Source organism: Pogoniulus pusillus, chromosome 13, assembly GCF_015220805.1.
Source record: "Pogoniulus pusillus isolate bPogPus1 chromosome 13, bPogPus1.pri, whole genome shotgun sequence".
Lineage (NCBI taxonomy): Eukaryota > Metazoa > Chordata > Aves > Piciformes > Lybiidae > Pogoniulus > Pogoniulus pusillus.
The window spans coordinates 7,632,162-7,646,244 of NC_087276.1; the positions used below are offsets into that span (position 1 = coordinate 7,632,162).

Genomic DNA, 14,083 nt, shown 5'->3' on the forward strand with positions numbered 1-14,083 from the left:
GACACCTCACGCTAGATTAGGTTGCTCAGAGACACATCCAACCTGGCCTTGAAAACATCCATGGGTGAGGCTTCCACCACCTCCCTGGGCAGCCTGTTCCAGTTTCTCACCACTCTCATTGTGAAAAACTTCTTCCTGATACCCAATCTGAATCTATCCACTTCTAGTTTTGCTCCTTTCCTCCAGTCCTACTACTATCTGACACCCTAAAAAGTCCCTCATCAGCTTTCTTGCACAGTAAGGTCGGAGCCTTCTGCTCTCCAGACTCAACAGCCCCAACTCTCTCAGTCTGAATAATGTGTGAATCAGATTTTGTTAAATCACTTCCTTCATCCAGGTTACTGTTAAGTCTGAGGCTTGAGTGACAGCAACTAAAATTAACCCTACCTAAATCATGACAATATGGCAGTCTCCCAAATATGACTTTTGTCCTTTAAACCCAAAAGCTAGTACTTTTTAAGATAGTATCTCAGCTTTTAAAACAGTTCAAGTGCCTTTTGGCAAATAAAGTCCAGATCAAGTAATTTAACAGCACTGAGTAAGGCTGACGGGACAGAAGCATAATTTCTACCACTACCAATGCTATTGCTAGCAGCAAAAGAATTTAAGATGACAGAATGGTATCCTGAAGGGTATGTCAGAAAGTTCCTTCTTTTAGGAAGCAATGTCCCTCAGGGGAAGAACTTGGATACAGAAAGAGAACAGTCTGCTCCTGCTGTGCTACTGCTGCACTGTGCGGCCTTAGGTAAGGCAGCTCATTTGACTCATTTGTACCTAAGAAATGACCTCTCATACCTCTTACCTGTTTCTTCGGTGTCTTGGAAAATAAAGCTCTACACTTCAAGCATACTACATGAATGGTAGCTGAGATTTCTGGCATAAGATTGGTGGGCTTTTTATGCCCATGTGTAAGGAAAGTAAGCATTGAAAAGACCAGATAACCTGAGCATCTTCTTGTGCTACATCCTGCTTGGTACTGACAGGTCTACAATTCACTGTAGCAGCTACTGGAAAAGACCACAAATGTCTGTTAAGAAACTATCATCTGTCATCTACAGGATGAACCAGATTTCCTCCTATGTGGTATGCAAAGAACAGGGGATATGCTCCTTCCTGTTGCTTAACTCTTCTTTATCCTGTGTATCATGGCCAGCATCCTATTCTTACAGTTTCCTGGAGTAACTTAGTATTTCAAATCAGAACTCCCAGAAACTAAGCACTGACTGAGCCACAGGGCATCTGTAGGAGTTAAGAAGAAGAATCTCTACAAGAGGCTCTTTCCATACCAATACAGCAAAAAAGGAAACTAATGAGCTAGCACTCAGAAGGCTCTGTGTTCATAAAGAATGGGTGCCAAGAGATGTCATATTTTGGAAGAGCTTAAACAGTCTGTACAGATGGGATCTGGTGAGCAGCTTTGATGTAGAGCAAGCTAAAAATTTGAGCTATATTCCTCTCGCAGGAGGTTTTAGGAGAAACAAAATGTATACAAATCTCAAAATCGTTGGGTTTGGAGGTGAAAAGCAAGCAGTATTTTGTTGTTTTCTTGGTGTTAGATACAGTGGTAATCAAACACATGCTGGAGAGAGAAGAGGACAACAGCAGGACTTTTGATATCATCACAAAATGCACTATCAGTTTGGTACCCGAAGGATGAGCATCCATCCCCTGCTGAGTAGTTAGGCTTGGTTTACCTTTGGCACTACAAAGCAGTGTGAGCTCTGATAATCTCTAGGAGAGGTTGTATTTTATCCCTGTGATTAAAAAGAGTTGGATATCAACTACTTTTAGCATCATCAATCTTTTATTAAACAGAAGAAGAGTGATGCCATTTATGAGCAGTAGGTCAGCAGTCAGGAGATCATCCACAGCTGCTCCATCTTATGTGCTCTAAAAGACGAGAACATCACTAGCCAAAAGCTGGCAGCAAGACTGGAGACTCAGCTGAGGTGCCCAGGTGTACAATTTGATTTCATTACACAAGTATTAGAAAACTACCTACACATTATACTTGTAATGAATCCTTGCAGTATTACCATACCACTTATTAAATGGGAAAAGGTAAAAAAGCCCCAAACCAAACAAATTACAGACAAGTAGCATCAAATCTACACTAAGGAAAAACTTTGTACAATAGCTGTAACAGACAGATGACCTGAGAAGAAACCTATCTGAAATAACATAAAAGCAGAAAACTACTAATGAAATGAAAAACATGATCTTCACTTAACACTTGTCTCTCACAATGATAATAAAGCAAGCATTTAGGGATGAGAACTAGGAAAGCACAGAGTGATATTTCCCTTCAGCAATTAAGCCTCCCTTAGATAAGCAGATCTTCTTATCAGTGCTACATAATCCCTAATTTTTCCTAGCAGGTCCATACATCCATGTATCTCTGTGGAAACTAAATGGGTGTACTAGTAAATATCTGAACTCCACTCCCATTCTCAAGAACTTGCACTGTTTACAGAATTTCATTGTATGCCTGGATTATCTGGAGTACTGCATCCAGTTCTGGAGCCCCTATTACAAGAAGGATGTGGACATGCTGGAGCACATCCAGAGAAGGGCCACGAGGATGATCAGAGTGCTGGAGCAGCTCTGCTATGAGGACAGACTGAAAGAGTTGGGGCCGTTCAGTCTGCAGAAGAGGAGGATCCCAGGCAACCTCCTTGTGACCGTCCAGTATCTGAAGGGGGCCTACAAAAAAGCTGGGCAGGGACTCTTTAGGCTACTAGAGAGTGATAGGACTAGGGGGAATGGAGCAAAGCTGAAGGTGGGTAGGTTCAGACTGGACGTGAGGAGGAAGTTGTTCACCATGAGAGTGGTGAGAGGGTGGAATGGGTTGCCCAGGTTGGTGGTTGAGGCCCCATCCCTGGAGGTGTTTAAGGCCAGGCTGGCTGAGGCTCTGGCCAGCCTGCTCTAGGGTAAGGTGTCCCTGCCCATGGCAAGGTGGTTGGAACTAGATGATCCTTGTGGTCCCTTCCAACCCTGACTGATTCTATGATTGAGTTCTCTCGTCACCACATTCTCCCAAATGCTAGAGAATGTTCCTTCTGATCTCATCGTTTCTTGTGGGCTCTGCATGATGTTGCACATGCAGGGTATGACACAATTGATGATATTGTTTCCCCTGAGTTACAGTGAACAGTAAAATAGAATTCCACAAGGCTAAGCATGACAAATCCATGCAATTCAAAGAAAACTTCTCTAAAATTTTATATTACACCACTTCAGCATTCCAGAAACTTGAAGCTGGAACAGGCCCAGTGAAAAAAGTACAAAGGACTGTCTGCTTCCCTGGCTAAAGAGAAATGAAGAGCTGAGGAGGAATATGATTGCTTTGTGGTATAATGTATTTGAGGTAACCAAGCAGAAAGGACAAAAAAAGCACAACTCAGTTTAATGCAGGCTGCTCATAGGAACTTCACCTACAAATACACTTCCAATTTCCAAAGCTATCAAAAGAATGAGATTCTGAAACAGTATTTGAATAAGAGCTGTGGTGGAAGAAGTAACTCTGCCTTCCTCAAAATCAAACACACACAAACAGAACAACAAACCAAACCCAAAGCAATACCAAAACACCCAATCCAAATCCTCAATCCTTTCAGGTAAATCTGACCGGGATCTGAAACCTGATATATATGAAACAGCAGCGAATGGGACTCAGGACCTCTTCTAATGCTCTGGATTTTAGGAAAGCTGCAGCTATCATACCTCAAACAAAGGATAACAGGCAGCAAGGCTAACATGAAATGCAATAAAGCAAGACTGTAAAAATAATGGTTTCTCTTTTTGCCTAGCATTTTCTTAAAAGTTTCCAATAAACTTAGGGGCAGGAAGGGAGTAGTACCTGCTATCAGAACACAGAGCTTGAAGCAGTGCAAGCATCTGCTGCTCCAATTCATGGCAGTTATCCAACAGCACCCCACCACCACTGAAGGAAAAAAAAATCCCAAAGCCTACTGAGGTTTACACATAATCAGTTGTTAAGAACATTGGATGGATACATCTGGACTCAAGTTTAAACTTTAAAATTATACTGGATAAGCAGATGGTGCAAAACCAGAATAAATCTGCTGTAATTCATCTCTGCATGTATTGCAAAGCAACAGACCAAAAAAAAAAAGGGAGGGAAGGGGAGGGAGATGGAAGAAAGATTAAGAAACCATGACACAGTCTTCTGTTCTTGAGCTCCTTCCTAAAATGATTTTAACCTGGGAAACTGTCATGTTACCAATGACAAAGTTTGCTTCAACAGAAGTAAAAACTCCAGAAGCTGAGTCTGACCAGTGAGACTTTGCTGAACTGCCTATCTGATGTGACACATGAGGAGAGTGATACTCACATATACATGGAGAAGAATCTACATAGGCAGGGGAAGAGTGGAACAAAAAAGAGGCCATGACAAAAATTAAGTTGGTCTGCAACACAGATTTTTGCAAGCAGGGCAAAAGAACAGAAGACTGCAACAAAGGACGGAAAACTCAGCAAACAGCACAGAAGGAAAAGCAGCTCATGGAAGCATGGATGTGTGTGCAGGGAACAGATGGCAGCACAGCTCCAAGAAGCAGAGACTCTTACATATACTGAATCCATGAAGAGCTGAAAAAGTTCACTTCAATTAAAAAAGTGTGTTCCTTGCTTCCCTCTTCCCATCTGTCTGCGGAAAGCCCTCTTTAGCAGGACACGTTGGATCTGTCAAAGCAGGACTCTGGTGCTGACAGTGTTATATAACTGCTGCTATATTCTTTTTCTTCACTCTCAGAATACCCAACTTTCCTTTTCATGGTGCCTCATAAACTGAGAAACAGAGCCTGATAATAACCATCACACTGATCTTGCACTGACCTATTTGTTTTCAGTCTAAGCTTCTGAGCAGGACTGTTACAGCATAGAGGTGACTGAAGTTTCTAGTCCTGTACTACTACCATCCCTCGATCAACCATACTCATGTTTGATAAATTCACAGGCACCAATCATGTTTTGCACACCTTTTTTACACACTGTAGTATTGACTTCAGATGGGAGTAGACTATGCTTAGTACAACCACTGAAAACCACTAGTAAACAGGTTACCTATTAAAATGAAATCATAAATGGAGCACCATAAATAGTCTGAGGAGGTATTACTTGAAGTCATTGCTTCGTGTTTCACATTAATATGACCTGAGAGACCACAATGCACTCCCACGTACTGTTAATGACTTTCAAGTACTCTAGTGTGTAATGAGCTTGTGCCTCAGTAATCACTTGAAAGACTGGGCTGCAGAATTTCAAACCCGATTAGAAAAACTGTATTTGTACTTAGTTAAGAACACGTCCCACAGAGCCTGCAAAGCTCAGAAAGAGACACAATCCAGTCACAGCTGGAGTGAACCTACCCAAAATGCTGTTGGGAGATTTACCACACAGTTGACAACTCGTAGAAGACTCAACTGCTCTTAAAGAAAGACAAACGACTCCATTTATTATGTTAAAGAGCAGGAGTGAGGTTTTAAAGGATTTCAAGACGTGTAAGCTGCTTTCTAGCCTCTAGCCAAACTATATATAGCAGAACTCTTCTAATCTTAATGGGCCTGATTTTAAAGGTATTTTAATTGACTAAGCTGGATTACTTACAAATGAGTAGAATCAGGTACAAAACAAGTAGGAATAGAAGTTTGGAACACTTGGGACTATTTACTCCAAACCAGGGTAATTAGTTTATTTTTAATTATTTTTTGAAGGGTTTCTCATTTTATTAAATTGGAATGTAATGATCAAAAGATCATAAGTTTGATTAAGGCAGCCAACGTTCTCAGCTGTAAAGCAAGGGAAACTTACCCTCTTGATACAAAACAAATACTGCAAACAGCGTTGTGCAAAAGCACTGGCTGGGTTTTTACAAACAGAAAATTTACTATCTATTTCAAGACACACTGCTCAGTCATAGCTGAAATACATGAAAGTGCTGTCCCCCAGAGCTTCCTTATTCTGTTAAAACTCCCCTGGAAAACAGGGCACAGGTGAAGTGACAGAAATGGAAAGATCTTTCCCTTTCCCCTTCTTATTTGCTTTCCTTTGGAGTTGTGTGCTAGTTTGAAGCTACTAGAATGTTTTGGAACTAGATTGCAGGCTGTGAAAGGAAAACAAGAGTGATGGCTACTTCACTCATAGGCTTGCTGAGAGGTATAAGAACAAGAATCCAAACATAGATAAGGCACTACTGTTTCTTCTGCTGGGGACCTCAGAACTGTATTTTTTTCCTCTCTCCAGCCTCTCTGTCATCTCTCTGATTAATCCACTTTGCTTCCTAACCCCCCAGCTGAACCTCCATTCTTCCTTGGGACTGGGGTAAGGTTGAGAGGGGTGGGAGAAAGTGGAAGGGTGGTGGGGAGCCCCTCCTGGGGACTCAGGTTTCTGGGAGAGGTGTTGTGTTTCTGTATTTAACTGTATATACTGTAAATACCTGCTTGTATATTCTGCTAAGCTGTAAATAAATATAAGCTTCATTCCAATTTCCAGAGCCAGATGAGTCTAGTCTGGGTGATTTCCAAAGTGTGGGGGGCCAGGTAACACCCAAACCATCACACGTTGTTTGCTATAAGGTCAACACAATGAAAACTGCAAAGTTGCCACACTTGGAACTTATTTTCAATAGATTCCACCAAAGCCAAACCAAAACATGAAAATCCACCTAAAAATCTGCCTAACAAAGTAAGAGTTTTTATTGAACTACGAAAATAGAATACATTCTGCAACAGAGAAGCATTTACTTGCTTTAATAAAGCTGAAAGGAAAATGTGTTACCTATCTACATGAATAATGTAAGTTCAGAAGAGTTTCTATAAAAAAAAAGCAACTTTAAATCTTGTCTTGAGGTTTTGACTCCATATTTCTTAGTCTTACACTGATCCACCCAACCACCTACCAACACGGAGCTAATCTCATCACTTAACCATTGTTGTGGTAGGCCTGATAGGTCCAAAATAGGCTTATCCATGTCCTGCCTTGCCTAGGCATCTTTTTCTGCTCCACCAGAGAGGCAAGTGGGGGAAACGGACACAAAAAAACCTGGAGCCACTGAGTCTGGCCTGCCCAGAGCCCTTAGCTTGTGCCTGCCGAGTGCAAGGCTTGTGCCTTTCCCAAATTAGGGAAAAGTGAGCCTATGGCTTTGCCTAATATGGTATGGTTTGGCTAACTGCCATCCTGATTGGCCATTCTGTGTCCAAAGGGCAATTAATCTCGGCCCACACTGACAGAAGGAGATACACAGGTGAGCAACCTGCTTTTGCTTCACTGCTTTGCTTCCCTGCTCATTGCTGTGCTGTCTCTGCTGTGCCCTGCCCTGCTGCTATTGCGCACTGCCTTATCGCTTGCCTGCTAAACTCCACTGCCATGAGTTACCAGGAGCAAACCCCAGTTGCCTGCACGCAATTGTCCCGTGTGGCCAGCGTGACATGGTGCTGAGACTGCACCACATCTGCCTTCTGCATCTGAAGGTCCTGCTTAGAATCCCTGGACATATACACAGATGGTCCAGAAGAAGCCAGGAGACAAGGTCAGAGATTATCTGTGTCCTTTCCCCAGAAGCCAGGAAGATTTCAAGCCTCAACGTCCAACAAGACAGAGTCCCCTGAAAGCATTTGGGCACTCTCTGGACTGTGGCTGGCACCCACGAGTGGGTAAGAATAATTCATGAGCAAATGCTTCAGTGCCTCTTGGTAATTCTCTGTTGCCTTCTGCCACAGAGCAGAAAGAGCTCCTTAAGCCCAGCTACTGGGCAAGCGGCACATTGACTGCAAGTAGCATTGACCATGGGGACCTTCTCTTTCAGTTCAATTAATGTTTCTATATTTTGCTGCTTATTACTAGATGTAGATATTATCCATAGAGATTACTGCTTGATAAACCATGGATTTGAGAAGAGAGGTATGGATATCACAGATACTCCATTACAGGAGTTTCCCCAAAATTAATTATTCTACAGCCTACTCAGGCTTTTCCAGGAGACGGCTGCTTGCAAAAATCCTCTTTTCCCATAAATCTGAGGAGAAATACCAATGGGAAATTTCTGATAATGTGGTAGGATGTGGAAACATAAATTAGCATTCCCTACCACAACTCTGTATGTAAAAACTGTCATATACAGCCACAGAGAGGGAAGTCAGCTGGTCCCAAATGTCTTCCAAATGCTCCTATCGTACAGAATTTAATTTACCCAGTTATAATGAATCCTGATGGCTGTCTATAATCTCCTTCCTCTAGCCCAGCTATCATCATATTTTACAAAACCCTGATGGATTTAAAAAGATAAATGAAACCCATATGCAGTACAAGCAGTTAGAATTGATGCTCTTCATCTTTATGAAGACATTTCAGAAACACCAATGATTTTGTGAACTCTTCATTTTAATACTTGCTAGCTTTCTGAGTGGCATAAACAAGAAGCAGAAACTATTTTACATATGTATTACACTTCATATTTTTATATGTATTATTCACAGATTGCACTGGTTGGAAGGGACCCTTCAAAGGTCATCTTGACCAATCCCTCTGCAGTTGGCAGGGACACCTCAGGCTGCCCAGAGCCATGCTGAGTGTGATTTTGAATGTCTCCAGGGACTGGGCCTCAACCACATCCCTGGGCAACCTGTTACAGTATTTCACTGTAAAGAACCCCTTCCTTATGTCTAGCTGTGCTGATTTGAGGCTAATTGGAATATTTTAATGAGAAAAAAACAGATTATAGGCTGTGAAAAGAAAACAATGGTGATGTCTACTGCACTCCTAGTTTTGCTGAGATGTGTAAAAGCAAGGACACAAACATAAATAAGACAATTCTGTCTGTTGGAATTTGGTGTCTGTGTTTTTCTCCCTGGGCTTCTGTTGTTCTGCTAGGATCTGTGCAACCCAACTAATCATTCTGCTTCTAACCTCCCCCCAGCCCCTTGCCGATCCTCACAGATCACCCTGCATGTAAGGCAGACTCTGGGATAAGGTAGAGGGGCGGAAAGAAGGTGGAAGGGTGGTTGGGAGCCTCTCCTGGGAACTCTGATTTCTGAAGGGAGTATTGTGTTCCTGTATTACTTTTAGCTTGTATATAACTGTAAATATATGCTTGTAAATTGTGCTATGCTGTAAATATAACTCCTAAACCATCACACTAACTTAAAACTGCCCTGCTTCAGTTGAAAACCATTGTCCTTCATCCTATTTTTAAATTGCCTACTGAAGTCAAGGAAAAACACAACCATCTGCAGCTGTAATTGAGGAAATATGATCATAGAACACATGCACTTCTGTCAAGTATACTGAATCACTTGGATGATACTTCCTATTTGGAAAGTGAAACCTCAAACTGCTTTCCTATGATAATAAACAAACAATAACCTTTAAGGAAATATTCTCTTTAATCATCCCTCAGATGAACAGTGAGTATCTGATCCAATTTACCTCCCACACTAGACCTGCAAGAAGCTGACAGCTTGAGTTCCATTACATCTCTTTCTACAAAGAGTAAGAAAAAGGCAGGCAGAGATATTAAACAAACTCAGACATTAGGGACTAGAGCCCTCTGGAGATAGATTGGCCACTTGTCAATTACTACTTTGTCTCCAAACTACAATGTATCTCAATTTCTTAGTTAACACTTCTCCACCACTGCATACTTCAAAAGGGGAGAGAGTAAACCCTAACATGCTTCCAACATCTTCACTCTGAAGGAGATATGAAACACTATTTCAGAAGGAAAGATGTTCATGCAGACCAAGCACCTGAAAAAATGAATAACAAATCCTTTGATTCATGTGTAGGATGTCTGCCCATAACCTAGGATCATTCAAGTAACACTTCCCACATGCACCCTCTCATCCACACCCTCTTTGAGAACAGCATTCTCAATACAGCTCAACTGCATGCAGTCTTGCTCTGAATGCTTCAGTAATCACGATGGGATGTGTACAGCTCTAGGTTTGAAGGCTACAAGCGACAGTTGCTGAAAGATTTCTAAGAGGCAGCAGTGTATGTCGCTCTGGGCAAATCTCTGCACAACGCCTCCAAGTTCCATCAGTCAGTCAAGCATCTCAGTAACGCACATTTCAAGAAAATAAGTTATCCATTTGGACAAGTGGTAATAGACAAAGCTGTTATTTCCCATGCAGAAAGAGCAGGGATTGATGCAAAAGGCTTAGTTCTTTGACTGTAAAAGGAAAAGGAGTTCTGACTTTCAGAGTATGAAGGGATTATTTTCTTTTTAAGGCCTGAATCCCGGAAATAAAAAGGACTAAAAAGCTGCTCCTTTTGCATGAAATCTAGATATGTTTTTTGGTGAGGGAAAAAACCCAGAAATGGTTGTGCCCTGGACATATTCTACCAGCAGAGCTACTACTAGGAGCCACTTTTCAACATACATTTACAGCAGAAGAAATAGTGACCAAGAACATCCTGTCTGAACTAAAAAGTAGCCAGATGCTCCAAAGGCCAACAGATGGGCAAATAAAAGCACAAGTTTTCTTTCTTGCTGAGGCAACAGATGCCTATGCATGGAGTAAGATGTAACCATTTGATCCATCTATTTCAACTTTGAGAAGCTAAGCACAGGCATAAGCCAAACATGGATGAACAGAAACACTTGACAACTCTGACAAAAAGGCAAAGCAAATATTCCAGAACCAACACTGATCTTATTGTTCTTTCTAAAAGGATGTCTAAGAAAATCAATCTTGGAAGAGAACAATCTATAGACTGAACACGTGAGAAGGATGCACACTCTCTGAGGAGAGCACAGGTTTGAACACTTAAGCTGGCTGTACTGATTTGATCACGAACCAGACTAATTAGTTGGCCTTACCACTGACTGAGTTCCTGGGTCAGTGGAGATAATCAATAACGGTGGTATAAGTAGAGGGGAATGTGAAAGCTAGTCTTTCAGAGACTTGTGGAGGAGAGGATAAAAGAAACATAACAGAAGAGAAGAAATAAGGAATTGAAGTGTGTTGCAGTCAGCTGCCTAACAAATTAAGGCAGCAGTCCTGCTCAGTGTCCAGTCCTGACAAACACCTACACTTACCCTCTCCCAGTACTGTTAAAGGAAAAGTTTAAGCAGACAACCACTGCAAGAGAGATTTAGTGATGGGCCACTCAATTCAGCAACACTGGAGAAAGCTACTGATCAGAGTTCATAATACAACATAAAAAATGCCTTACTGTATACACAGAGAGTAAGATATAGGCTTACAGACTCTAAGTAATAGAACTTGAGACCGCTGAATTATTAAGTCTCAAACAGACAAAGGCATTTGAAATGTGCTGAAGAAATATTGGAGGACAAATGTGAGTATTGTGATGATGTAGCATTATTTGGCATCTGCAGAACACACAGGGAAGATTAATCAGCATCAGCTGCAGTCTAATCTGGACACTAACAAATTGCTGGATAAACAGAAATATCAGCTCAGTATAAAACACAGCAACAAAAACCTGAAGAAGTCTTTTGTCCTTCTATTAATAAGAAAAACAAAGCCACCATATGAAAAAGTGAAGAAAAATGTGAAATTAAAATGTAACAATGTGGTATTTCTACTAAATGCTGGATTTACCAGCTTCATTTTCATGTTGTGGCAGTGTTGACATCTACTGATGAAATCAAAATCCTAACCATGATCAGAGCAAGAAACACAGCAAGTTAGGGCACCAACGCTTGCATATTTGGTCATTTGTAGTTATGCTAATAGGTATGGTAAACATTCACTGCATTATTTGTTTCTTCTCTCCTCAAAAGAGGGGTGAGGTAGGAGGACATTGTTGATGACCGTTCTCAGAGCTTCAGCTTGTGGAAGTGAGTTCTTACCTTCTGGACGGTACTGAGCTACAATAGTTACAGCTTGGCCTGCATTCTTCAGGGCTGCTGCTGCCTGTTCATGGGTTGCTGCTTTTAGATCTACTCCATTCACCTACAAATGATATATAAAAAAAACCAAACCTCTTTATCAAAATAAATGCTGGTGTTTATCATCACAGAACACAAACTCACCCAAAAAATCTACCTGGACACAAATTAGTTTCCAAGCCAGGTTTCTTTGTTTCCAGTATTACAAGTAGTTAATACAAAGAGATTGTTGATACTTACTGAAATCCAAAATCCTGTCTCATATCCACCCCTCTGTTAAAAAGCACTATACTCATCACAGTTTATCACTTAAGGAATTTGTATTCACTAGCTCAATTTTCTTAAGACCTTTTGGTTTTCAAGAGAGAAAGAATGTGACTTCATGTGATGGTTCACCTCATCTCTCTGTAACAGGGATCTCCTTGGCCAAAGCATGACTACAGACCTTTATGTTTAACGTGGTGGCAGACTCCACCTTCTGTGGGTCTAACCTTGTTTTCAATGCAGCAGATTTCAAAATAGCATTAGGAAAAAAAAAACCCACTGAGGTAGAAATGTCATATTTTAATCCCAAGGCAAATCTCGCAGTTCAACTTAAAATGACTTTAATACCAGCTATTTGGTAGCAGCAGACCCAAAAATTTAAGAGGAAAAAACATTCCTCTTAAATTACTAATGAATTACAATTTAACTGTATAAAGAAATGATTCTCCATAAATTACTTCACAAAGAAACACACAAAATCTTTATGACTTTTAGTACCAGTATAGATAAAGTACTCTGATATGAGATAGATCTATTTGAGCCTAGTAATACATTTAACACCCAATTTTAGACAATACTGCCAAGTATTGTCTACACTTCATAGGAAGGTTTATTTGTGAAGCCTGCATGCTTTCATTTTAGACTCACATAGGCCTCCAGCTACTAGACAAAGACAAGTAGAAGTTCTCAGTGAACGCTGCTGAGATAGGGAAGTGTTATTTTAACCAAGTTACAGATAAGAAACTGAGGCAGACTGAAGGACTCCAAGACATTCTGAAAGTGTATTAGCTGTTCCATTGTCTGAAATTAAGTTCAGTTATTGATATTCATTTCATAAAAATCATTAACTGGCATTAAAATCTGGGGAGGGGAAAATTTTTGTTGCTATTGAAATAAAAGAAGCAAGGAATCCTACAGAAATTATACGGTCTCCTTTCCTGAGCTCTCCACTCAGGTCTGCTGGCCCTCCTGCAAGGATGAAAGAGATGAAAATTCCTTCTCCATCTTCTCCTCCAACAATGTTGAAACCAAGACCTGTTGATCCTCGATGCAGGACGACCTTTCTAGGCTCCCTGAATGAAGGAAAATAATATCTTGGTCACTAGACACTGGTAAAAGCAAAACAATTAGAAAAGCAAAGTTTTATGAGAGAGACAGATCTGAAAGTTTAGATATTAGCATCCCCTCTTTGTTCTTAGGCAAACTAAACAGTTCATTTGCATATATGTATTCTGAATCCTTAATACATCACAATCCTCTTCTTCACTAAATGTCATCACTTAACACTTCCCATATTGTTCAAGGGCCTCAACGCAGCCCACACCCTTATTCTATCTAAACATAACAGTGAGCAACAAAACACTGCTTTCCCTTTCTGAAACTTTAAGAACCCATTCTGATGGAAGCACTAGAATAAAAAATATGTTCTTACTGTTTTAATATCACTCCAGCTGGCCAACCACCAAATACAACAAAGCACAAGCCAAAAAAACATATGCCTAAGCCCTCTGAAAAGGTAAATGAATCACAGTGCATGGCATTTTCAAATACATTTGCAATTTATTTGCAGCAACTGCAACTGAAATAATTAAATCTAAACCAAGTTGTTCCATTCTTTTTACAGGATCCCTTCCTGACTTGGATGACAAAGAAAACTTGATCTTAACTGATGAAGTTAAGATCAAGTCAACTGATAAGGTCAGTGAACTTCTAATGCAGAAACACTCCTTCCAAATCACGACTCATCTGCTACTCAACCCAACACAAGGGAAACAAAAGTTATTTCAGAAACAGACATTCCTAATGAAGCAAAGCACCTGTGTACTGCATTTGAAAAATCACTAGAGAGCACTAAAGAACAATTAATGGACATTCTTAGGTATTGTGAGACATAAATTATTAATTCAGGACAAACTGACAAGCTGCATTTTTCCAAAACAA

General features: G+C 40.7%; 1 protein-coding gene across 34 annotated transcripts in view; it reads right to left on the reverse strand.

The window, feature by feature from the left end:
* The window catches only part of DLG1 (discs large MAGUK scaffold protein 1), a 196,023-nt gene that overhangs the window by 37,618 nt on the left and 144,322 nt on the right, over positions 1–14,083 (reverse strand). For all 34 annotated transcript variants that reach the window (XM_064152849.1, XM_064152850.1, XM_064152853.1 and 31 more), the window contains 2 exons: positions 13,059–13,215; positions 11,840–11,942 (listed from right to left, as the gene is read on the reverse strand). In XM_064152849.1, coding sequence (XP_064008919.1) covers positions 11,840–11,942; positions 13,059–13,215 — 260 coding nt within the window. The remainder of the gene's footprint in view (positions 1–11,839; positions 11,943–13,058; positions 13,216–14,083) is intronic.